The sequence below is a fragment of the Eretmochelys imbricata genome, chromosome 5, assembly GCF_965152235.1.
Source record: "Eretmochelys imbricata isolate rEreImb1 chromosome 5, rEreImb1.hap1, whole genome shotgun sequence".
NCBI classification, from domain to species: Eukaryota; Metazoa; Chordata; order Testudines; family Cheloniidae; genus Eretmochelys; species Eretmochelys imbricata.
Genome location: NC_135576.1, coordinates 20164073 through 20191624, shown reverse-complemented (window position 1 = coordinate 20191624; position 27552 = coordinate 20164073). Strand labels below are relative to the sequence as shown.

Here is a 27552-nt window from a genome sequence, read left to right as displayed (position 1 = left end):
AAAGGAAAAATGATATCTAAATTGTTTGGCAGATGTACCAATACATTAGAGTGAGGATGTCTGCAGAACTGAAAACAAACTGATCTTATCTGTGCAGTGCTAATCATGACATTCATGTTTTAAATAAATAAATAAATAAAAAACCATGCAAACTCATGAAATACTAGGGGAGAAGGAAACTAAGCCAAATGAATTTACACTTTAAAAAGTCAGTTATTCTCTGAAAATGTTGACTGTAACTTAGGAGAAGAAATAGACAGCTTATAATTTTTTTGAGCAAGTTTTATGTATAAAAACATGCACAGCGTAATCCGCAAGACAAGGAATGTGTTTTACCTGTTTATCTGCTCGGTCCAATACACTGTACAGTAAAGGAGGAATTAAATTTTCAACAGCTTTTCCCACATCACTGCGAAACGTATCACTAGCTGGTAGGCAACTGAGTTTAACACAGAACAACAAAAGACACCAATTTAGAACCCTTACATTATTAAGAATCTATTACTGTGTCACTGTTTAAATGCAGAATTTGCAAACAAAAAATACTTTAAAAAAATCAGTGTTTCCAATACGTTATATTTGTTCATTTTGTCAATTTTTCAATATATAACTGTACAGATCCCCATTCAGTTGTCTAGTTTATTTCACCTAAACTAAAAATCACGATATAAACAGAGGGCTACCCATAAATGTATCCAGCTCAGTCTACTTCCACCTCAATAGCCTTAGTAAAGAAAGAGGAGGAGCTTTGCAGTGGACCTGGAAGGTTCAATCTAGTCTCTGTTGGACCAAGGACGGGGAGGAGCAAGTGCCCAAACCAAGGATTCCTCACAAAGCGTCCTGCCAGCAGGTCCCTCCTGTTTATACTGAGGGAGCTCCAGCTCAAGCCCTTCTGCTGATCTCTGCTGTGGCAGTATATGGTGTGGAGAGAGATGCTCTCTCAGATAATCTTATCCCAAACCAGTCAGGGCTTTACAGGTTTAAACTAACACTTTGAACTCCACACAGAATTCTATTGATCCTGATTAGATTCTGCATACAAAACGTAAGAGTTTATACATTATGAAGAGACATGCTCCCCAGACAAATACAGTTGTCCAGTCAGAAGACTATATATAATTGAGAACAATTAAAAAAATTAAAATTTCAAGTGGCTACAGATACTATATTTAAAGACAATTTTCTAGCTCAGATTGAGAGGACTGCATAATTTTCCTGTCATATATAATGAATTATGATCTGAAACATATGTAACTAATATTTATTTACCACAGCATTAAAAAAACAAAGCATCTTAGATAGACAGACAGGAGGTCTTTCCCTCATGACAATAACTAAAAAGAAAACTGCTCTCCAAAAAACATCAGAAAACTGATTCCAGGGCTTGAGACACTCTCTTGTATACTGTACCAATTGGCAGATCCACAGACCGGCAACATGTTACCAAGAAATATTAGCTTGACCTGGGATACTGTTAGTAGGCTTACGTCTAGGACAGAACTGGTTCCAAAACTCGTCCAGGTAATGTTCAAGACATGCGGTACAGACATTAGATCAAACTGAGGCTTAGGAAAGGTTAAACAGGATCTCACCACATAGTCATAGAAGCATAAAACAATTTTGCACTGGCTACAAACTCAGCAAGAATTTCATGCAAATAGAGTTGAGAAAGAGTGTAGCCTACAGAGATGATGTTTGCTTATACCAATGTGCTGAAATTTAAGTAGAGAATATGTTTTTGGGCCTAAATTTGGGCTTGAAGATAATAAAATATGAGTGAAGCAGACAATTCTGGGTTAAGTTAAAGGTAAGGTAGGCCAGGTAATGTGGTAAACATGTTTTGGTTTTAACAAATGCTCTAGGCAAAATGTGTATGTTTTGGAAGAATGTTATATGTACTGATAATTACTGGAACGATATTTACAGAGATGTTAATTAAGAGGACATTTCATGTGAAATAGCCTATGATAAAGTAGAAAATATTTAATCATGGTGGTGGAAATATAGATATGGTAAAAGGTGGGTTTAATTTATTAAGGGGTATTATTATAATTGATTATAAAAATGGTAGCACATTAATTTTAGGTTAGCACATTCATTGGCCATCAAGGTACCATTAAAGAAAGGATTACATGCCCGTTCTTCTCAACCAGGGACTGATTACCCCAGATGCACCTTTTCATCTTGGAATATGGTATAAATGCAGTGTATCATTATACTGCAATACCTGTTTACTTTATTTAAAATAAAATAATTAGCTCAAGTTTTTAATTCTATCACTAATTGTGTCATTCACAGTCCTCCACTAAACTAAATTATCTGTAATGGCACCAAAGGCTCCAACCTTAAAGAGTTTAGTTTAGTTCTATTCCTTATCTTTAAACCATTAATTTGGAACTCACACACCATTCAAGTTGATCAGCAGCATACAATTTAGGCATTCCCAGTTGAGGTGGTTCTGATAACAATGAGTTCAGCAGAAACCAATCATAACCAGGAAGTAAAGACAAGGGTCTGATTAACATTAAATAAAGTATCTTTGATGAAACATACTTTAAAAATCCACCAAGTCTGATCTTTTACCTTTTGTGTGTACAAGAGCAAGTAATGCTCTGTAAGTTAACCTTTTAAAGGTTGAAATACTACACTTAACTTACTGTAACAACATCCTGTTGATCCTAATTAACATAGCACAAATAATATTTCTTCCCTTGATGTGTTCCTGATTCAGCAAAACATTTTAAATACATGCTTGAACTTGTTCATGGCACATCTTCAAGGGAAAAGCAAACCCAGTAACACCACATATTCTCCAATGTCAGCAATAACTAATCAGAAAGGATCATTGTAATGATGGAAAATATGTGTCTCAAGCTTTGACTTTATTATTACCTAGTATTGTTTGGTATGTACCACAAAATTAAGGTACATCATTTTGGGGATACACAAATTTTAAGGTATGTTAGTGGCATTTTAGTTTCTACAACGTCAGTCTGATTTAGGAATCAAACAAACCAATCAGATTCAACATTTTATTTTTGTTCCACATCTCAGTTTTACCTGATACTGCATACGTGCTCCATTATTTAAAATTCTGAGTACCTGGCTGGTAGTTTGTAAATAAAACTTTGTCCATCTTCTGTCCATATGATCACTTTATCAGCTGATACAAAGTCACCGCCAGTCCACGTTTGTCCATTTTCACTGGGAACTGAACATAACAAGGAATAATCTCCAGCATCAAAAACCTAGAAGTAAGCAAAATTAAACAAAAAAAAAAGTCTATTTGTTTATCATTACATGTTCATATTTTAAATATGTTGAGGTTACAGGGACAAACCATCCCGATGAGTCGAAAGAATAGTAAATATGGCAGGCGTCCGGCTTGGCTTAACGGTGAAATCCTAGCGGATCTTAAACATAAAAAAGAAGCTTACAAGAAGTGGAAGGTTGGACATATGACCAGGGAAGAGTATAAAAATATTGCTCGGGCATGTAGGAATGAAATCAGGAGGGCCAAATCGCACCTGGAGCTGCAGCTAGCGAGAGATGTCAAGAGTAACAAGAAGGGTTTCTTCAGGTATGTTGGCAACAAGAAGAAAGCCAAGGAAAGTGTGGGACCCTTACTGAATGAGGGAGGCAACCTAGTGACAGAGGATGTGGAAAAAGCTAATGTACTCAATGCTTTTTTTGCCTCTGTTTTCACTAACAAGGACAGCTCCCAGACTGCTACGCTGGGCATCACAAAATGGGGAAGAGATGGCCAGCCCTCTGTGGAGATAGAGGTGGTTAGGGACTATTTAGAAAAGCTGGACGTGCACAAGTCCATGGGGCCGGACGAGTTGCATCCGAGAGTGCTGAAGGAATTGGCGGCTGTGATTGCAGAGCCATTGGCCATTATCTTTGAAAATTCGTGGCGAACCGGGGAAGTCCCGGATGACTGGAAAAAGGCTAATGTAGTGCCAATCTTTAAAAAAGGGAAGAAGGAGGATCCTGGGAACTACAGGCCAGTCAGCCTCACCTCAGTCCCTGGAAAAATCATGGAGCAGGTCCTCAAAGAATCAATCTTGAAGTACTTGCATGAAAGGAAAGTGATCAGGAACAGCCAGCATGGATTCACCAAGGGAAGGTCATGCCTGACTAATCTAATCGCCTTTTATCATGAGATTACTGGTTCTGTGGATGAAGGGAAAGCAGTGGATGTATTGTTTCTTGACTTTAGCAAAGCTTTTGACACGGTCTCCCACAGTATTCTTGTCAGCAAGTTAAGGAAGTATGGGCTGGATGAATGCACTATAGGGTGGGTAGAAAGCTGGCTAGATTGTCGGGCTCAACGGGTAGTGATCAATGGCTCCATGTCTAGTTGGCAGCCGGTGTCAAGTGGAGTGCCCCAGGGGTCGGTCCTGGGGCCGGTTTTGTTCAATATCTTCATAAATGATCTGGAGGATGGTGTGGATTGCACTCTCAGCAAATTTGCGGACGATACTAAACTGGGAGGAGTGGTAGATACGCTGGAGGGGAGGGATAGGATACAGAAGGACCTAGACAAATTGGAGGATTGGGCCAAAAGAAATCTGATGAGGTTCAATAAGGATAAGTGCAGGGTCCTGCACTTAGGACGGAAGAATCCAATGCACCGCTACAGACTAGGGACCGAATGGCTAGGCAGCAGTTCTGCGGAAAAGGACCTAGGGGTGACAGTGGACGAGAAGCTGGATATGAGTCAGCAGTGTGCCCTTGTTGCCAAGAAGGCCAATGGCATTTTGGGATGTATACGTAGGGGCATAGCGAGCAGATCGAGGGACGTGATCGTCCCCCTCTATTCGACATTGGTGAGGCCTCATCTGGAGTACTGTGTCCAGTTTTGGGCCCCACACTACAAGAAGGATGTGGATAAATTGGAGAGAGTCCAGCGAAGGGCAACAAAAATGATTAGGGGTCTAGAACACATGACTTATGAGGAGAGGCTGAGGGAGCTGGGATTGTTTAGCCTGCAGAAGAGAAGAATGAGGGGGGATTTGATAGCTGCTTTCAACTACCTGAAAGGGGGTTCCAAAGAGGATGGCTCTAGACTGTTCTCAATGGTAGCAGATGACAGAACGAGGAGTAATGGCTTCAAGTTGCAGTGGGGGAGGTTTAGATTGGATATTAGGAAAAACTTTTTCACTAAGAGGGTGGTGAAACACTGGAATGCGTTGCCTAGGGAGGTGGTGGAATCTCCTTCCTTGGAAGTTTTTAAGGTCAGGCTTGACAAAGCCCTGGCTGGGATGATTTAACTGGGAATTGGTCCTGCTTCGAGCAGGGGGTTGGACTAGATGACCTTCAGGGGTCCCTTCCAACCCTGATATTCTATGATTCTATGAAATGTTTGGATAGCTAATAATTTAATACCTCCACATATTTAGTTTTAAGGAACATTCAATTCTATTACCTATGGCAACAATTACTTAAGATACTTAATACATACTAAATTCCATAAAATAGCCAAGAAAATAAATTTGTTACAGAAATTGCAATGTCTGTATCATATTTGCAATCCTTTGATACACATTACAAATATGGTATGGCATAGCATGCTTTCCATTTAGATTTTGCAGATTTTTGTCTGCATAAAACAAAACCATATCAACTATTTAGCCTTCAAAAAGGCGTTTTCATCTATTTTTTAAATAATGTCCAAAGCATGAACGCAATATATTCCCAATGCTGTGAGCCAATATACTTGAAATAGACTAAATACTCAAAGAACTCAGAGCTCTAGTTGATTTATAAACACTTTCCCAAGCATCTTTCCCTATGTCTCACTGACAGTTTTATTAAACCAGCCTCTATTGCTAAGAAAAAGCCAGTTTTTTTTACTTAACTGGTTATCCTTACCCTCCAGTATTTGGAGCACACTACCAAAAGTGATCGTTGGGTAAATGCACAGAAAGAAATGCTTTGGCAGTTTTGACAGTAAATTGGTTTAGACTCCTCCTCAAATACTGGTTCTGTATCCTAAAAGAGAAAGAAAGAAAGTTACCTTTATTCAACCCTATGATACCTAAAACTGTTCTGCTTTGTGCCACAGTTCTCAAATTATGCTCTCTGGACCTCTGAACGGGTCTAAGGAGCATTTTAGGGGGGTCTCACAGAAAATCTTCTGTCACAACAGCAAAACATTTATCAAGCTTCAAGCAAGGACATTTCCTGTGATATAGCCCAAGATACACCCATACATCTTTGTATGCCATGTGGATGCAATATGTTTTACTCTGTCAAATATTTCTTTGGTGAAAATTCAATCAGGATCAAATTTGCAGACTGCCAAAGCTAAAGGGGTTGGAAGCATACAGAAGAGCAGCCCAAAAATTATGAAGTGGCACGTGTCATCAGATGTTCGGCTGCCTGTGCATTCCCTCCGAATGCCGTCCCAGCTCTCCACAGATACTGGCACAGCAGACCTCAAGCGAACCGCCCAATAAGACCACAAGACTTGGTTTAGTAGCGGAGGGGCCCAGCCAGGTTTATTGTTGACGAAGCATGGTAACAGCACCTGGTAGACTCTACAAATATACTAAAATATGTATGATCATGACAATGGATGCAGCTCAGTCAGTGGCAGGACTTTCCACTGCTCCCTAGGCTGGCAAAAGGCACTCCCTCTGAGATACATCTTTATACACAGTTACAAACAAATTACGTATTACCCTGACATATCTAGGTCCCCCCCCACCCCCGACATATCTGGGTGCCACCCATTACCTCGTACATGTTGGTTTGATCAAAACATTTCTATTCATCATGCTGTCATCCTGACCTTATCTTTAGGATGGGTCAATGTGTTCCTGTTATCTTTGGGGAATGTGCTGGTATTGAGGTGTTCTAGTACCACCTTTCTGGAATGTGTTTGTATTTAATTGATTTAATTGGGGATTGATCCTGCTTTGAGCAGGGGGTTGGACTAGATGACCTCCTGAGGTCCCTTCCAACCCTGATATTCTAGGATTCTATGATATATTCTTATGCCTAGCACTACTTAGGAATGTGTGTTTCTGCAATATCAGACTTGTTCTTACCAGATTCTGTGAGCAGGGCCTGCCTCTTGCTCATAACTTAACTTTGCTTTAGATTAGCAAGTTTTTACCATTACTTTAGCCCAGGCCCCAGGGCTCATACCAGGCCGCTTAATACAAGGCCTTAAGTTTCAGGCCCTCTCCTTCCTACAGCATGTACAGATTACAGAAGTGAGGGCTGCAGGCAACAAGTGGAGACTGAGTTATAGTAAACTAAAAGCCCTATGTCAGGGAAAAGGGGGGGGGGGGGGAGAACAATGTGGAGACAAAATGGATGAGACATAATCAAGCAGCCACACTCCTTATGTCAAATGAGTTTATTTTAAATTTGACCCCTTTCACATCAATGAGTATTAGAGCTACCAGAGGCAAAGGGTGAATTCAGGATTGGGAGAAGTGCTCATAAGAAGATCTCATCATAAATGATCCACATGATAAAGTTGGAGAACCACTGTTTAGTCAGTTACCAAGAAAATCTAGGTAAAGTGTTCAAGAGTGCCTAAATTACTTAAAAGCCTACATCCTAGGTAGGCACTCAAACATTTTACCCTCCATTAATAATAAAAACTTATGACTTAAACTGAAAAGGGAAGCAAGAAAGGGGGGGAGCGGGGAGAGAAGAAGTGGGGTGGGGGGGCAAGACAGCTAGTAGACAGCTACCTGATTTCCTAGCATTTTACCTCAGTCATTTGTGTTTTTGTGCACCTTAGGACACCAAAGCAGTTTGGTGATCTCCTCCTCCCGTAGTTCCAATCATAAAATCTACTATATTTTGTTATGATTGGCAGTGTGCCTAGAAAAGACCCTGAATTGAAACAGTAGCAGGGGTGCATGGGGAGCATTGTTGGGGAGAAGAATAAGAAGCCTATACAATAACCTGTTTGTGAAATTCCCTGCCTCTAGCCAATGACATCAGCCTCCTCACCCACAAAAAACTGGATCTAATTTAAGGAACAAAAGAGGAAGGACTGGTTCAGTGGTTAGGACTCTAACATGAGACTCAAAGGACCTCAGTTCCTGTGTGACCATGAGCTACTCACAGTCTCTCTTGCTCCTGTTCCCCCATATTTAAAATGATAATGTTTCGCTGCCTACATGGGTGTTGTATAAAACACAACGAATATCATGAAGTGCTCAGATAATGTGGGGGTCTTAAGTATCTCAGAAAGATAGACAGTAAGCAAAGATTACACATCAATAACTGTACTTGTCTTATAATATATAGTTATTTTTTCTATATTGAAATCTTAAAAATCGCCTTACATTTAAATTTATCATTCAAAATGGAGTTTAATAAGACAACAGTAGATATTTCTACACTGCATTTTAAAACCCAGGGCAATGAGTCTCCAACAGATTCAGGCTCAAGCCACAGCAGTAAAAACAGCTGCAGTCATTCGGGCTCGAGTTTGGAGGGGTGGGCTTCAGAGCCTGAGCCACAATATCTACACAGCTATTTTTAGTGCCATAACACTACAAGTTTGTAGGAGTCTTGCTGTTGCAGGTTTTAAATCACAGTGTAGACATGCCCAATGTGCATGTAATAAGAAACGGAAAAGTGTTTCATAAAAGGCCGGATGACCATCTCCCAAGAAGAGCCAAAAAACTTTTCAGAGTTCTTATGACACTAAGAGAATAAAAAGATCTGCAAGAGCTTGTGGTAACCTATTCTGTCACTGGAAAGCATAACAAATTGCTCTGCAGGACAGATTAGTGTTTTCTATTTAGTTCTGATGCTGTCGAGTGACCTCGCCTGTAGACAGTCAGCTGAGCCTAACTGAATAAGATGGATATTGTTTTAACTTCAAGCTGCACTCTTTCAAGGAGCCCAACATCTTTGTAAGAAAAATTGGACGACAAAGTATTTTATGTGGTTTGATTACCTCTTTGCTGTCCACATCTTTCCAAAACAGCCCAGGTCCCTAGCAACTGGAAATTTTTAACATTTTAACATTGTTTTTAAGGAAGACTTTGATACAACTAGTGTTTCTTAATTTAGAACATGCCAAATTATTCCAGAGAATACTCTGGCTGTTTCAGGAAGTGAAACAGTAGAAAAAGGAGTTCCCCTTTTTTTCCAGTCTCTGCCACAGAGGACGAACAAGGATCAAGTAACTGCTCTCTTTTTCAACCAATAGACACACAATCCCTTTTTGTAGTTTCCAAAATAGGTCTCAGAATTGTTTGCTCAAGTGAGTAACTCAGCTATTTGAAGTCATCATTTAGATTTGATCTTATACATAGTAAAGATAATTGGTGTCCCCTTAATATTCAAGAGCAGATGCAGCCTTCTAAATTAAAGCAACAAAATCTAAATTAGCTGTAAAGATTTACACCGAGGGAAAATTTTGCAGATGTTTAGCTTTGATATACGCAACATATGAATCTCCTGTGGGCAGCTAAAATGCTAGTAGTCTCCTAAAAGTCTTACACACCCTTTTAGAGAAAGATTCTTTATTTTACTGACTGGCACCAATTCAGATGCTGACAGTACAGGAGGGCAGGAATAGCAGACTATCATATTGAGGATTTATAGCTCTCTATGAAAAAGTGGAAATTTATGCAAATTCTATCTGCTGCTCTGCATGGTACATGGAAATCTTCACTTACCAAAACTCTCTCTGCGATCCTCTCAGAGGGTTTTTTTAAGTCACTTACAAAGTATATCATGCAAGGTTCAGAATGAGGTGGGATAGGGGAGTTAACACTAAAGAAAAGGATGGTATTGAGGTTAAGGCACAGTTCTGGAAGGCAAGAGATCTGGGCTAGTTTCCCAGATCTGACACAGATTTCCTGTGCACCTCAGGTAGGTCACTTAAATCTCTCTGTACCTCAGTTACTCCATATGCATAATAGGGATAATAAAACTTCCTGTCTGTCTCCCACATCTATTTAGACTGCAAACTCCTTGAAGCAGGGATTGTCTCTTATTATGTGCTAGGTGCTGTTGTATACACAATGAGACCTCAATCTCCACTAGAAACCCTAAGAGCTACTATAATAACTATGATCTCTGAAAGTTTGCCTTCTGATTCTACTTTTCCACATCCCCATTGGAAATTCTGTAAAAATGCACAAGAAGAATTCATTATTGGTGAAAGAAAGAGGGCTTGGGGAGAATGGAGAGAAAGAAAGAAAGTAAAGTGAAAAGTATGCATGCATCAATAATTAAAGCCCCACCTTCATCCTGCAAAGCTGGTTGTAATTTCCTTGCAGTACAAGTAATTTTAAAATCACCAAATACCATGGCAGACTTAGCACTAGAATCTCTCTGGACTTAACTTTAAGAGTCAGACCTCTAAGAAGCCGGCATGAGACATGGACAATTGAAAAATTACATCTCTGAAGAGTTTGCAGCTGAGCTAAGGGAGAATTTAGACAATAAGGAGCCTCTTTTTGGAAGGCAGAGGAGAGGTCAATTATTATGGCTCTTGGGCAGCTGGAGGATCACACAAAAGATGCTGACCAAAAGAATGTTTCTGTTCAACAATACTCAAGAGGGAAAAATTATGGGACTCAACACAGAGAACATACCGAGAGTGGCCCACAACAGAAAATGCACAGCCTTGTTCATGCCCCATGTAATGTTTGACAGTGAAGGAAGAATTCAGATTCAGAAACTCCTCTGCTTACCTGCATGCGACTAACATCAGAAGTTACAATCCACACTTTCAGAATACCAGTCACTGAAACTGCTACGACAGTATCCTCTGGTGGGTGAAAGAGGGGCAGAAAAGAAGTTACAATAAAATGAAGGATATGTTGAACAAGAGATTACAAACATCAAAAATATGCTAAAAGTTTTTAATAAATTCATGAAATGCTTGTTCCAAATTCAAATGGATAAATTAGAACTGGCAAACTACATGCAAAGAAAGCAATGCACTAATTTCCCATTTGTTCTTTTGCTTTGTGAGAGTGAAGAATTCTCTGCATACATACGCAGAGCTCAAACTGGGAAGAAAAAAAAACAATGACGGAGTGGCACTCTCCCAAGCTCTGCACACGAGCCAAGGCTCTGCCTACTTTAGATGTCAAAATAAGACTCCACTCCAAGTAGATTGTGCAGATGTGATCACATGAGCTCTTTAGGGTTGGGTCTCCCTCTGTGGGGTTTGGATAGACTCATGCAGAGGGCCAGGTTACACAGTAGTAACGATTTACTGAATACATATGAAGAAAAGGAGTACTAGTGGCACCTTAGAGACTAACCAATTTATTTGAGCATAATTTTCCACTGAATGCATCCGATGAAGTGAGCTGTAGCTCACGAAAGCTTATGCTCAAATAAATTGGTTAGTCTCTAAGGTGCCACTAGTACTCCTTTTCTTTTGCGAATACAGACTAACACGGCTGCTACTCTGAAACCTAAATACGTATGGAGACTGAACTACACTACCATTCCTAGAAGCGACTGCTCTAAATTACGGTTGAGGCCAGTATACAAAGCCAGTGTCTGAACAGTAATTCTTATTCTGTAGATTAACAAAAAAAAACAAAACAAAACAACCTAAAACCGCCAAAAAACTGCAGTATCAAAGGCTAAGCCTGTACTTTTCACCGACACCAAATTCTCCCACTTGTATTTTTTAAAAGGTTAGAACTTAACGATTTCTGGCAAAAATAGCCTTAATCCTTCAAATGGAAGAAAGATTTGAAAACATGTGTGATTTCAACATGAAGTGACATCATTCCAGTCTAGACTTTGCCAGGAGACTAGACCAAAAAGTAGCTGTTTTTCTTACTTAGAGAAAAGTACAATAAACCCAAACAACTTCTCATTACCTTGTGTTCTATGGGATCGAATAATACTCATGGAGCTGATCCAGTCGGGAGAAATCTTTGACACTAAGGAATAAAGAACCTCGAGACTGGTAGCATCCACAACAAGAATTTCTGGGTAATGACCATGACACAGTAGCCTGCCTTCACGCTGAGTCCCAACTGTGAACTGGTAGAACTGTTGTAAAGAGAACACAGTCCCTTAAGAAATCAGTTAATATTTTTTAAATCACAATCTAATTATAGGTTTTTGATCTCTATGGTGTTATTTGCGTATTACAATTATTTTCTATTTTCATAAATTATTTTGATAAATTAGAATTCCTTGATTAACTAGCAGAGCCAGCCAGGTATTTACAATTTGTTTGTTTGTTTTTAAATCCACACCCCCTTATGCCCCAAAACGCATTGTGGTATTACATCACATAACCAGATATTTTAAAAATTTCAGAACTGGCTGACCAAATATTTGGCTTCAATTATATTTACATTCCAGCTGGTCTCTGTTGGGAGCAGTGCTACTTGCCTGATGATAAATATGATCACTGTAAATTAATTCTTGACATTTTTTCAAAAGCCCTAGAAATGTGTTGCATTTCAGCATGTGACAACATAGAAATATATTTTATAAACTGGCATAATTGAACTTGTGAAGATAACAGCCCAGTACAAGTACAGCAACAAGACTACAGCAAAGGAGCTAAATAGTTCCTCAACTGTATAAAATATAGTACTGGCCTTCCCAAACATTTTAGCATTTACATGAATACTATACCAACCTGTATTCCAGTATGGGTGCAGGCGAGTTTTGTAAATTCTATACATCTCCCATCATTCACATCCCACAGACACATCTCCCTAAAAAAAATATACGGTAAGTAACTCTGATCATGCCTATGCACTTCATTTTTCAAAGGACTTGCAAGGTTTCAAGAAAGCTATATTGGGTTATCGAGTCCAGTGACTCTCAACCTTTCCAGACTACTGTACCCCTTTCAGAAGTCTGATTTGTCTTGCATATCCCCAAGTTTCACCTCACTTAAAAACGACTTACTTACAAAATCAGACATAAAAATACAAGTGTCACAGCACACTATAGGTGCTGATCCCGTGAGTGCTCCAGGACTGGAGCACCGACGGAAAAAAATTAGTGGGGCTTAGCATCCACCAGCAGCCAGCTACCCCCTCCCCTCAGCGCCTCCCGTCTGCCAGTGGCCCACCGATCAACTCCTTCCCCTCCCCCACAGTGCCTCCCACTCGCTGCGATCAGCTGTTTCACAGCGTGCAGGAGGCGCTGGGTGGGGGAGGAGCAGGGATGGGGCGCACTTGGGGGAGGGGGTGGGGCGGGGGTGGAAAGAAGTGTGGTGGAGGTTTGGGGGAAAGGGGAGCCTGGGGCGGAGCAGAGGTGTGGCCTGGGGCAGGAAGAGGCAGGGCGGAGGGTGGGGACTTGGGGGAAGGGGGTGGAGCAGGGGGTTGAACACCCCTGGGGCCCAGAGGAAGCCGTGCCTGTGCAGCACACTATTACTGAAAAATTACTTACTTTCTCATTTTTACTATATTATTATAAAATAAATCAATTGGAATATAAATAGCATAGTTACATTTCAGCGTGTAGTATAAAGAGCAACATAAACAAGTCATTGTCTATGTGAAAATTTTAGTTTGTACTGACTTCTTATGTAGCCTACTGTAAAACTAGGCAAATATCTAGATGAGGAGTTGTACTCCTGGGAAGACCTCTGTGTATCCCCAGGGGTACACAAGCCCCTGGTTGAGAACCACTGATCTAGTCCATCCCAAATGTTTAGGTCAGATAGCAATCAGCCCTCTTTCAATTCCCCTTCCTTTCTCAGAGTCATCTCTCCTCTCTTTTTTTTTTTTTAAATCCACAGCCTTCCATGCAAGGTCTGCTTCTCTGGCATTATTTTTTTAGTTACAACAGAAAGAAGAAGTGAGGCACCAAGACTTGTCACAAATAATAATAAATATTTAGTAGGATGCAGTGTAGAGCCCAGGATTCCCGATTTCTCTCATGCAAATATTTTCAACAACCTTTATTTCTGACCACCTATTAAATACTAAGACTAAAGAACTAGGTTTTCCTTTTCCATTTCTTAAAGCAGTAAAAGCAGTGGTGCTTTAATCATGTGGCAGTGAAGACTGAGGGTAATTTCACAGCTTTTAAATCGCTGAAAAATGAAAGTATCACTTGTTGCTGCTAAGCATAGGTGATGGGGCAGATAGATGCCACACTGGCACCGAGAGGATTAAGGAAAGCCTGTGGACTCAGCTGACCCTGCCCCACTACATCTGCAGTCAGTCAATGTTAGGCATGGAGAAGAGAGTTAGAAGGTGGAGACCTAGCCCAGTTGAGATCTAACCAGGAAGGAGAACAGAGCTCTAGTGCTTCCTCAATGAGGAAAATCTGGTTCTAGCCAAGAATCTAAGGTTCCACGCTCAATGGATGAGCCATTTGGTGGATGGGATGACTAAGCACAGGACAAGGAGAGACTAACTGCACAGACACAAGCCTGGAGACCTGCCAACAAATCCTTGGATTACCCTGATTTTTAGTATAACGTTTTCCTTTGTTTTGGACTCTAACATGCTGGAAGGGGTACAAATCCAGTATGCCATACCGGGAGGGCTAAGGCACCAAGTCATTGGCTCTAAAAGAGGCGACACCCGCCCATCAGAGACCTGCTGTGTAGAGTCATTCACTGATGAACTACAAATGGGCGCCACCTAGACAACATGGTTACAGGGTGCTGAAGATGAATCCACCAAATAAACAGTTAAAAAGTACTATCTAGTGGAGATTTTTCTTACAGACCAGGAGCATGAGTATTATAATTTTGAAGTAGTTTTTCTCTTGGTTAATTCCACTCAACTTCCAGGCAGGTGAGCACAGGATGCTTGGACCTGGATAAAGTATTTCATGGAAAGAAGCATTGATGGATTCTTTGATATAATAAGCAGACCCTCAAAAAAACATTTTTGCTTACTCAGCTAAATACTTAGAGGATGATCAATGCTGTGTTCTTTATTTTAATAATTCATCACTAGAATGGGAATATGGAATTATAGAGGAGCCAACTAGAAGATCTGATCAAAAGTTTTCCAATGGAATGTTTTTCATTTAAAAAAATATCAAAATGAAGCATTTTAATAAGGTCATAATATTCCATTTCAACCTTGTTGTAAGGGATCATTTAAAACTTATTTGTTTCTAAATTTATTTTCATTTTATCACCATACAAATTGCTATTTAGAAAACCAATTACAAATTACCAGTTGAAATATCAATCACCAATTTTTACTATAATTTAACATTTAACCTCAAACTTTAACATAAAGATTTCAAAGTCAAGAGAAAACATTTTGATTGCTTCTAACTAAAATACTTTCAAAGGCTTTGTTTTGTGGGAAATTTCTACTTTTCATTTCAGTTCAAAATGAAAAAAGCTGAAGTGTTGGAAGATCCCATGGTACAGAAATTCCAAATTTCTGTCAGTTCTACTCACTATGTTCAAGGTTGGGAGGTCACCTAGAGCTACAACTCTGACCATTCCAGCTGCAGAAGAGGAGAATTTCCTTACCACATTTTGATACAAACAGATCTATAACTGGTTAGCCACATTTCTTGACTATAAATCAGAATGTTAATGAGTAAAGAGTTTGTCTCGTTCATTTGGTTGAGGCAATGTTGCTTAGTATTGAGGTACACCTTGAAATGTATGGCTCATATGCAAAGTCGATGGGACTTTGGAGTTCTGGGTTTTTTTCTAAAACATGTTTGTGTACCCAAAGAAACCATTCATTCCAACGATTAATTCTCCAAAACCCCTTTAACAACAGACTAGTGCTGTGACCAACATGACCTTTGTGAACACTCTCAGGGCAGATGCCAAGACAAATGGAAGAGATTGAATTGGAAATACTAACACCCAGTAGAAACCTCAGGTTACTTTTGGTGGAAGGGAGTGATAGGGATGTAAAAAGAGGCATTGTTAGGTCCATTAAGGCCATGAAATCAGGTGGTCTTTGTGATCCATGATGGGCAGCCTGGATCTGATGGATTCTGTTCGGAATATTTGCAATTCATTAAGTTGTTCACCCATTTCATAAAAAAAGAATCAGGCGCTTCCCTCTTTAGGTCCACAAAGAATTTCAAGTAAATTCCCTTTAAAATCTCTGTTTGACCGTGGCTAGGACCATAGTCCACAGACTCTAAAAGGTTTCCAACAGTTTCCAGGAAGAAGAAGAAGAAGAAAAAAGCCTCTCCTGATCTAAAAAAAGAGGAAGGAGAACACTAAGGGTTTCTCTACATATGGAGTTACTCTGGAATCACTATTTCACTTGAAATTCACATCTTATGTTATTCTAGAATAATTTTCAGGTATAGACAAGCCCTAAAAAGGAAAGGTGGCATAACTCAAAGAGTTACCACTTGGAGACTAGGGAAAGGAGATCCAACCGTTAGAGGAGATAGCTTCCCACTGGAATGAGAAAGAAAATGCAAGATCATCTCTGCACAATGTAAGTCCACAGAGTGGAGACATTGAGAGCCCAAAGCCGTTATGCCTCTATTTAGCAGCTGAAAGAAAAAAGGCTTATGCTTACTTCAGGTATATGAAAAAAAAGAAATTGCTGTTCCTAAAAACAAATTAGGCTTCTCCTTGGGAGAGAATTTCATGACTGTAACGAGTGACTTTTCCTTGAGGAAGAGGGTTCTGGCCTATTTTCCATCCACCACATGATGGTTTGGTTTCATTGTGGAGGGGAGGTGTTAGAGTAAGCCAAACTGTAGTAGAATCCACTGTAAGTAAGAGAACCACTAATCCCCAAACTTGGATACTCACCAGCCTTCACTGTTTTCAAATAGTAGTTCCACCCACATTTGTTTCTTATAACAATATTTGCTACTTACTCTGTAATCAACAGGAAAAAAAAATGAACTCCAGTTACCAAAACCCTCCGAGATGTGGGGGCCCTATGGATATTCAGAGTGGGTGTGCATGCACTCCATGTGCCTGAAACCAAAAAAAATTTTCACACCAGTGTCTGTTGATCTGTGCTCGCGCCCTACACCTCCTCGTGCTCGCGCCCTACACCTCCTCGTGCTCGCGCCCTACACCTCCTCGTGCTCGCGCCCTACACCTCCTCGTGCTCGCGCCCTACACCTCCTCGTGCTCGCGCCCTACACCTCCTCGTGCTCGCGCCCTACACCTCCTCGTGCTCTGAACCAAACGTAAAAGGGGCGGTGTGGACCGACATCCCTCCAGTTCCTATTTCACTGCAATTCAAGTGAGGATCTGAGCAGAGGGGAAGGAGAGCAGGTTGTGGAATAGGAACCATACATCCGGAAGAAATCCAGTTACTATAAGGTGAGTAAACTCCATTTCTTCTTCAGGTGCTCGTCTCTGTGGGTGTTCACTATCGATGACTCCCAAGCAGTATTCGTTGTGGAGGAAGGAGCAAGGAAGAATGTTGCATCACAGAATCACCAAACCAAAGGAGGCATCCGCCAATCAAGCTTGAACCAGGGCATAATGCCTAGTAAAGGAGTGAATGGAGCTCAACATCCGAGAGGGTAACTCCCTGCCGGGAAGCCACTGAAACAGCTTTTGCCTCTCGTTAAAAGGTCCCTCCAATACCCAGAGGGGAAGGGGCTTCCATAAGATCACAGCAAAGGAGAACATATCCCTAAAGTTCATTTGAGAGTTTTTGGTTCTCCTTGCATGCTCTTGGTGATGGAAATGAATAAAGGGCTTTGTCCTTTGTAAGGCTAAAGCTCTGCGGACATTCAAAGAGTGGCTATTCCTGTCATCACTGTTATTGTGAGGTTTCGCATAGAAGATGGGCAAGTGAACAGTCTAACACAGGGGAAATTCAGAGGCCACTTGTGATGCTTCTTGGGGTACCCAGGGCTGAGAGTCACTTTGTCATCATCTGTCTCTAGGGTGAGTGAGTTTCATCTGTGCTAGCTGGGTGTTCACTCCCTAACACAATCAGCCTGTCAGCCACACAAGCACTCCCCTCTGGGCTATACCCTTTTGCCCTGCAGATAGACAACAGATGCATCCCAGCCGAGTCCCTTCAGTACGTCCCCCTGATCACTGGACACGCATAGAAATCCCAGATCCTCCATTACCAAAGGAACAGCGTACCCTGTTCTACCAGCTTTCCTTTGATACAGGAGCAGTGGGCTATACACAGCACATGACTGCATTTATAATGCAACACAAGAAAATCTATTTAAGAAAAAATAGAGATTCAAATAGAAACAAGCGACAGGGACAGAAACAAATGGTTACATAAAAAACGAAATTTTAAAAAAAGCAAACTAGGGCCTACTTTTAATAATAGCTACCTTTCCTATCTAATAAAGTAGATTGTCACCCCAAATTCAGTCTTTTGCAGCTCTTGATAAATCCAAATAGCTAGGACCTAGGGTTTCATGAAGCACCCTTGCTTATCACGGTACCTCCTCAGTGAGTGGATGCAGGGTGTCTTTCTCCACCCTGAGATATACTGAATCAGTCTTTTGTCTTTATTCACAGACGGGGATCCCTTCACTAACATATCATTTCTTTTCATTTCCAAGTGGTTTTGATGTTTATAGGTTGTCTTTGATAGTTTTCCAGTGACTTTTCTGAGTTGATGCAAAGATAGATAATTGAGCAATACATTTAATTAGCTAACCAGGGAGGGATGACAACTTCCTCCCACTTGAATGGGCCATCACAGAGATATTTCCTGGGATTCACTTTTGCTCCAAGACCATAAGGGCATAATTTTACATTGTTACATTACAACTTAAATATAATCCATATGCACATGATGCCATGACTATCGATATTGAAAAGTAACAACCCCTCCAACGCATTATTAAGGATCTACAACCTATCCTAAAGGATGACCCAACACTCTCACAAATCTTTGGAGACAGGCCAGTCCTTGCCTACAGACAGCCCCGCAACCTGAAGCAAATACTCACCAACAACCACATACCACACAACAGAACCACTAACCCAGGAACTTATCCTTGCAACAAAGCCCGTTGCCAACTGTGCCCACATATCTATTCAGGGGACACCATCACAGGGCCTAATAACTTCAGCCACACTATCAAAGGCTCGTTCACCTGCACATCCACCAATGTGATATATGCCATCATGTGCCAGCAATGCCCCTCTGCCATTTACACTGGTCAAACTGGACAGTCTCTACGTAAAAGAATAAATGGACACAAATCAGATGTCAAGAATTATAACATTCATAAACCAGTCGGAGAACACTACAATCTATCTGGTCACGCAATCACAGGCATGAAGGTCGCTATCTTAAAACAAAAAAACTTCAAATCCAGACTCCAGCGAGAAACTGCTGAATTGGAATTCATTTGCAAATTGGATACTATTAATTTAGGCTTAAATAGAGACTGGGAGTGGCTAAGTCATTATGCAAGGTAGCCTATTTCCCCTTGTTTTTTCCTACCCCCCCACCCCCAGATGTTCTGGTTTAACTTGGATTTAAACTTGGAGAGTGGTCAGTTTCGATGAGCTATTACCAGCAGGAGAGTGAGTTTGTGTGTGTGTGTATGGGGGTGGGGGGGTGAGAAAACCTGGATTTGTGCTGGAAATGGCCCACCTTGATTATCATGCACATTGTAGGGAGAGTGGTCACTTTGGATGAGCTATTACCAGCAGGATAGTGAGTTTGTGTGTGTGGTTTTTGGGAGGGGGGTGAGAGAACCTGGATTTGTGCAGGAAATGGCCCAACTTGATTATCATGCACATTGTGTAGAGAGTTGTCACTTTGGATGGGCTATCACCAGCAGGAGAGTGAATTTGTGGGGGGGGGGGGGTGGAGGGTGAGAAAACCTGGATTTGTGCTGGAAATGGCCCAACTTGATGATCACTTTAGATAAGCTATTACCAGCAGGACAGTGGGGTGGGAGGAGGTATTGTTTCATATTCTCTGTGTGTATATAAAGTCTGCTGCAGTTTCCACGGTATGCATCCGATGAAGTGAGCTGTAGCTCACGAAAGCTCATGCTCAAATGAATTGGTTAGTCTCTAAGGTGCCACAAGTACTCCTTTTCTTTTTAAGATTTCAGTAGAGACCTCACATGCTACCCCATGAAAGTGGTATATTTGGAGTACTGAGTTTCTGAGGGCTTGGCTACACTTGCAAGTTAGAGCGCATTAAAGCAGCCCCGGGTGCCCTAGCTCACTACCCGTCCACACTGGCAAGCAACGTAGAGCGCTCTGACTCCACGGCTAGAGCGCTCCTGGTACTCCACCTCAGCAAGAAAATTAATGCTTGTTGCGCCTTGCTGAAATGCCCAGGCGTCAGTGTGAATGAGGTGTTGCATTACTGCACTCTGATCAGCCTCCGGAAACATCTCATAATCCCCTTAAGTCAAGTGGGCCACTCTTCTCATTGTTTTGGAATCACTGCAGGAATGCGGATATGCCCTTTGAAGCTCAGTTTCTGACAGCAGGCTGCTTATCTGCTCTGAGACAAAGCAACCATTACTGTGGAATGCTGTGTGTGTGTGTATGTGTGTGTGTGTGTGTGTGAGTGAGTGAGAGAGAGAGGCGGGGAGGAAGGAGGTCTGCTACTGTCTGAACTTACAAGATAGCATGCTGACATGCTCTCAGCCCCCCCCAAAAACCCACTCTCTCTCCCCCCACATACACACAACACAGTCCCTGTCAAACTCCACCCCCCCCCCCACTTTGAAAAGCACGTTGCAGCCACTTGCATGTTGGGATAGCTACCACAATGCATTGCTCTCTGTGGATGTTGCAAGAGCTGCTAATGTGGCCACATCAGTGCGCTTGTAGGTGTCAGTGTGGACAGATTGCAGCACTTTCCCTACTGCGCTCTACGAAGGCTGGTTTAACTCAAAGCGCTCTACATCTGCAGGTCTAGCCAGGCCCTGAGGTCAGACAAGAGTTGCTTGTAAAGAACCTTTTGCTAGTTGTGTCACAGGACCTTTGGGATAAATTTGGGAATAAATTTCAAAGACACTTTAACACTCATATCTAACCTAAGTCTCCCTTGCTGTATATTAAGCCAAAAATTTTTGTCCTACCTTCAGTGGACATGGACAATTATTGATCACAGTCCTCTTTAGCACAGCCTTTAATGTATCTGAAGACTTATCCCCCACCCCCCTCCAGTCTTCTTTTCTCAAGACTAAACATGCCAATTTTTTTTTTTTAAACCTTTCCTCATAGGTCAGGTTTTCTAAACCTTTTTTCATTTTTGTGGTTCTCCTCTGGACACTTTCCAGTTTATCCAGCTCTGCTGAACAGAGTGGGACAATTTACCTCCCTTGTCTTTCATACAACACTCCTGTTAATACACCCCAGAATATTAGCCTTTTTCTCAACTAAATCCCATTGTTGACTCATTCAATTTGTGATCCATTATAACCTCCTTTGAATTGATGGTGTGTATTCTTTAATACATGCTTTTGAGATTTATTGTATTGTTGAATCATAGAATCATAGAATATCAGGGTTGGAAGGGACCTCAGGAGGTCATCTAGTCCAACCCCCTGCTCAAAAGCAGGACCTATACCCAATTAAATCATCCCAGCCAGGGCTTTGTCAAGCCTGACCTTAAAAACTTCTAAGGAAGGAGATTCCACCACCTCCCTAGGCAACGCATTCCAGTGTTTCACCACCCTCCTCGGGAAAAAGTTTTTCCTAATATCCAACCTAAACCTCCCCCACTGCAACTTGAGACCATTACTCCTTGTCCTGTCCTCTTCCACCACTGAGAATAGTCTAGAACCATCCTCCCTGGAACTACCTCTCAGGTAGTTGAAAGCAGCTATCAAATCCCCCCTCATTCTTCTCTTCTGCAGACTAAACAATCCCAGTTCCCTCAGCCTCTCCTCATAACTCATGTGTTCCAGACCCCTAATCATTTTTGTTGCCCTTTGCTGGACTCTCTCCAATTTATCCACATCCTTCTTGTAGTGTGGGGCCCAAAACTGGACACAGTACTCCAGATGAGGCCTCAGCAATGTCGAATAGAGGGGGACGATCACGTCCCTCGATCTGCTCGCTATGCCCCTACTTATACATGCTCATTTTATTGTTTTATTATGATTTATATTTACTGTGTTTTTCGCCTTCCTCTGTAGCATGGGGAATGGGTCACTTGCTGGAGGATTCTCTGCTCCTTGAAGTCTTTAAACCACGATTTGAGAACTTCAATATCTCAGACATAGGTGAGAGGTTTTTCACAGGAGTGGATGGGTGAGATTCTGTGGCCTGCGCTGTGCAGGAGGTCAGACTAGATGATCATAATGGTCCCTTCTGACCTTAGTATCTATGAATCTATTTGGGAATATTATATTTAAATAAGTTATTTTTGTTTTCAAAGCAATGTCTGCCTGAATATCAACAGTTTGAGCAGAGGGCTGTATCCAGGTCAACAGAACTAGTCTGTTCTGGGAAGTCCTCTGAGGGTCAGAGGCAAACTCATTGATAAAACCCAGACAATTCCTCTAGGGCAGGCCACCTCCTGTTACCCATTGAAATGGGCCAAACTGACAATTACAAACATCAGCAAGCAATTATTGGGGTCCCTTGGGTCCAAATTTTGGGGTAACAGTACAAGACCCAGGACTGACTCCTGCCAGACCCCACCAGATACACCTACCCAGTTTGACAGTGAACCACTGATAACTACTCTTAGAGTACAGTCTTTCAAATCAGCCATGCACCCACCTTATAGTAATTTCCGTTACATAACATTTCCCTAGTTTGCTTATGAGAATGTCATGTGGGACTGCATCAAAAGCCTTCCTAAAAGCAAGATATATCACATCTACTACCTGCCCCCATCTGCTAGGCCAATAACCCTGCCAAAGAAGAGTGATGGATGCGGGAGGGGAGGAGGGGATCGGAGGAGCAGCAGAATGGAATTCTCTGGTGTCACCGGTCGTGATGATGTCTAGGACCCATTTGTCCAATGTGATATGTTGCCACATCAGGACGCACTGGGGTAGGAGGTGAATGAAGGAGAGTAACAGGCAGTATGGAGACTGGTTCATGACTCTCAACAGTCCCATCAAAATGCTTTCTTGGTGGGAAGCTGGGACTGAAAGGGAATGACAGCAGTGCACTGTGCCTGCTCTGTTGTACCCTTTGACACTTCCTAGGGGGCTCATAGGCCCTTTTATGATAGAAGAGCTAAGAGGCAGGATGGTGTTTGTGAGGAGTTGGCTTGGAATATATCCTCCAGGATGCCAGGGTTTATATCCTAAAGGAGCGGAGAGTTGCAGGAGAGTCCTTAAGGGAATGAAATGACTCACCTCTTTACTCATTAAACCAGGTTGTTACCCTCACAGGGGAGATCTTGTACTGTTACCTGGATGTCTTTGGGAAGCCATAAGGATTGCACTCATGAAGGCTGCCTCATCATGACCAGTCACCATGGAGCAAGAAGCCATATCTGCTGCATTGAGCGATGCTTGAAGGGATCCTCCGGCAACCAATTTTCCTTTTGTCAAGGATGGGCTGGACTGGGACCTGAGCTCCTATAGCAACTAATTAGCTAATTCTGACAGTTTGTTGTAATAGTCATATGTGAACATTAATGCTGTGTAATTTGCTAGACAAAGTAAGAGGACAGCTGACAAAAAATTCTTTTTGCCAAAAAGATCCAGTCTCTTAGCATCCTTTCCCAAATCAGAAACCTACATTGGTGCAGTCTGTGACACTGCATGACAGCCTAGATCATTTGAAAATTCAGACGAGAGTGAAAGAACAAATAGTCTAGTCCTTTGGATAGAACTAAGTACTTTTTCTTTGCCCTTTTCAGAGTCAGTGTATAGGCAGCTGGGGTGTGCCAAACCATTTTAGCAAGTTCCAATAGAACCTCAATAACAGGGAGCACCACGTTGTTAAGGCACGTAGTCAGGTGGATGTCCAGTAGCCTAGGCATTGGATCTTGAACCTCTTTCCAGGATGCTCTAGAGAGTTTCCACAATCCTCATCAAAAGCTCTTGATACAGATTATAATCATCCAGTGGCAAGATTCAGGCGGTGCCACTGCCTCAACTTGGAGAAAGAAGAAAGGGCTACCATTGGATCTGGCCATACAGGTTGAGCCAGCTATTCCTCTATGACACTGACAGACCAAGTGCCAGGTAATGCCAAGGCCCCTTGGCCTCAACTGAACACTGATGAATGCATAGCTGGAAACCAGTCTGGCTCACCAGTGTGTTAGTATTATTCAAATAGGTGTTAGACTTATAAAAATGTGCTCAGAGTTTATGAAATGCTTGTAGGATACATGTATTAATCTCACTTAACATCTGTATCCCATGTTATAAGGTTATATTAAGCGTTTGCATTGTAAACCTTTGTAATTTTGTAACTCACTAAACAGGAAGGAAGCATTAATTAACGTAAAGGCTGGTTTCCTACAGAAGGTGTTAGGTCCTACACACAAGAAGGCCCATTGAAACCAAAATGAGCCACTGTCAATCATCAAAGAACAAAGACTTTGTTGATTGCTTCTGCCAAACCCAGGAAGAGGAGACGTGCATGTGGACTCTTCCCATCAGCATGAACTCTGAGGGAAAGGAATAAAAATCCCTGACAAGAGAGAAATGTATCTTTATGCTGTTTGGACACTGAGGGGAAGCATAAGCTAAGATTACTAAGCATAAGCATAAGCAAAAGATCAGTGCTTGGCCTGGATAGCCCTAAAAGGCATATAGATCTTGCTTATTATACAAGCTTCTACCATCTTTTGGAACCTACAACTAACTCAAGGAGCGCTTTCCTGCCGACAATGCAAACACCACTCATTGGGGGTGGAAGTTTTTTGTTGGCAGGAGAGCCGACAAACAGAGGCTACACTGCATGACTTTTAGCGGCACAGCTGTAGCAACACAGCCACGTTGCTAAAAGCTGTGTAGCACAGACATAGCCTTAAATGGTATCAAATATGGTAATAACTGTCCTTTTGTGGGAGAGACACATTATTTGGTATGAGCTACAGCTGTTGTTCCTGCTGCTGCTGTTAAAGTCCAATCCCATTTAATCTCAGGTGGTATTTGGGATTCAAATGGAGCCAGTAGGAGTGGCAATGTCATCTGGATCCCAAGTTGGTCATGACATCCTTTGGGATTAGGACAACGGAGGTCTGCGCTTCCAAGATATGGTGGTGGTGACAACCATGATGGTGAAGCTCACTCCAGAAGCATCCATGGGTTCTTCTCCCAACACAGTCTCCTTCCTTAAGGACCCAAAAAGGCAGTGATGGGAGAAATAGCCCATTCCCGCATTATTTTGTCCAAACATGCCTACTATTCAACACATCAATTTCCAGTTCCACATCCATGATTTCAACACAGTCCTTGAATTATACCAATGTGACCTATTATGTTTAGACTAATTTAGTCTCTGTCTGGTTCCCTTGCACCAGTTTATACCATTCCTTATTGAAAATAATTTGACCTACTTTCCATGCTAAATTCCTAAGCAAGCAATAGCTATAGACCAATTGTCACAATAGGACTCCTGACTCTAGGTGGATCCACCAGTGTGTGTTTCATGCAAGGCGGTCTTCTTGCAGTGCAGCACCGCTAGTGCAAATGAAGGCTCCCTTCTCTCTCTAGTAGGTACAGGGGTCAGTCCCTCCCCTAGCGTAGACAGTTTCAGGGCACTCTTAGCACTTGGTACCGCTGATGTTGACAGGTACTCCTCATGAGCTCCAGACTCACCTGACTAGGGTGTGGAGTCTCACTTGGTGCCAATGGTAGGGTCCTTTCCTTAGAAGAGCTGTGGGATAATTTATCCCTCATCTTGAGGGGGTGTTTGGGCTTTTACCCTCCTCATGCCTCTTCTTACACAAGTCCTCGGGCTTGCTCAAAGTTCTAGAGCTACACAGCATCAGTGCCTGGTGGGCACTACCTGGATGCTCCAATCAGAGTCCAAGGGAGCAGGAAGGCTTAGGATCAGAAAGGGGTCTCAAAGAGAGCTCCATTAAATGCCTGCAGAGCCAAAACTTCTCAGACTGTCTATTCAGGAGGAAAAAGAATGGCAGTTTTGCACTTAAAAGGAATGTGTGATTTCCTAAAACAGTACAGGAAGCTCCTGTGAGGGTCACTAACTGGGAAGATCAGGGAGCATGCCAGGCAGGGCTTAAAGCCTGGTATCTTGGGCACAGTAAGTGCCTTGGATGGTGGAGCTAGTAAGGGGGTGTCATAAATATAAAGGGAAGGGTAAACCCCTTTAAAATCCCTCCTGGCCAGAGGAAAAATCCTCTCACCTGTAAAGGGTTAAGAAGCTAAATGTAATCTCGCTGGCACCTGACCAAAATGACCAATGAGGAGAGAAGATACTTTCGAGGAGACAAGATACTTTCAAAAGCTGGGAGGAGGGAGAGAAACAAAGGGTCTGTGTCTGTCGGTATGCTGCTTTTGCCGGGGATAGAACAGGAATGGAGTCTTAGAACTTTTAGTAAGTAATCTAGCTAGGTATGAGTTAGATTATGATTTCTTTAAATGGCTGAGAAAAGAACTGTGCTGAATAGAGTGACTATTTCTGTCTGTGTGTCTTTTTTGTAACTTAAGGTTTTCCCTAGAGGGATTCTCTATGTTTTGAATCTAATTACCCTGTAAGGTATCTACCATCCTGACTTTACAGAGGTGATTCCTTTACCTCTATTTACTTCTATTTCTATTAAAAGTCTTCTTGTAAGAAAACTGAATGCTTTTTCATTGTTCTCAGATCCAAGGGTTTGGGTCTGTGGTCACCTATGCAAATTGGTGAGGATTTTTACCAAGCCTTTCCCAGGAAGTGGGGTGCAAGGGTTGGGAGGATTTTGGGGGGAAAGATGTGTCCAAACTATGTTTCCCAGTAAACCCAGTTAGAGTTTGGTGGTGGCAGTGGCTATTCCAAGGACTAAGGATAAAATTAATTTGTACCTTGGGGAAGTTTTAACCTAAGCTGGTAAAAGTAAGCTTAGGAGGTTTTCATGCAGGTCCCCACATCTGTACCCTAGAGTTCAGAGTGGGGGAGGAACCTTGACAGGGGGAAAGGGGCAGGTCAAATCCCAAACCCATCTAAATAATACTAACAGCTAACTATCTAAGAACAAATATTTACAAGAAAAACAAAAGTGGGTCTGACTGTGAGGACATTTAGTGTCCTCAGCTAACAAAAGCTGAGGACACTAAATGACTCCATCACAGACTACAAGTAGTAGAAAGAAACTAGAGAGGAGGTCAGTCCATACTGCCCTTTATGCGCCCTTGGTTCTGAACATGAGGAAGCATAGGGCACAGACCTGGACCAACAACACTGCTATTGAAAAATCTTCTGGTCTCAGGTGCATGGAGGATATGCACACCACAGTAAATAGCACTGGAAGAAGATCATGACTGTTAAAACTAGCTTAATCAGGGGAGATCAACAGGGGCCAGAATAACAGGGGTGCCTGAAGGCTGAGCTCTGAGGGGATGATGGAGGTAGATTGCCTTGCTAACTCCCAAAAAAGACAGAGCAGAGGACTGACTCTCCAAGAAAATATGAAAATATTTTAAGAAGATACCTCATTAAGAAGAGTGTTTCAGGCTCACTGCATTGAGAGACCTGTCAGACTCCAAGTGAATACATGGCAGCCACATTAGGCAGAAACACCAGAGCTGAGGAAAAATCAAATGGCTACA

General features: G+C 41.9%; 1 protein-coding gene across 5 annotated transcripts in view; it reads right to left on the bottom strand.

Annotated features, from left to right (window-relative positions):
- WDR7 (WD repeat domain 7) overlaps nt 1–27552 on the bottom strand; it is a 370274-nt gene that overhangs the window by 313730 nt on the left and 28992 nt on the right. For all 5 annotated transcript variants that reach the window (XM_077816698.1, XM_077816699.1, XM_077816700.1 and 2 more), the window contains 6 exons: nt 12617–12695; nt 11841–12015; nt 10689–10765; nt 5878–5997; nt 3103–3248; nt 337–439 (listed from right to left, as the gene is read on the bottom strand). In XM_077816698.1, the coding sequence (XP_077672824.1) occupies nt 337–439; nt 3103–3248; nt 5878–5997; nt 10689–10765; nt 11841–12015; nt 12617–12695 (700 nt within the window). The remainder of the gene's footprint in view (nt 1–336; nt 440–3102; nt 3249–5877; nt 5998–10688; nt 10766–11840; nt 12016–12616; nt 12696–27552) is intronic.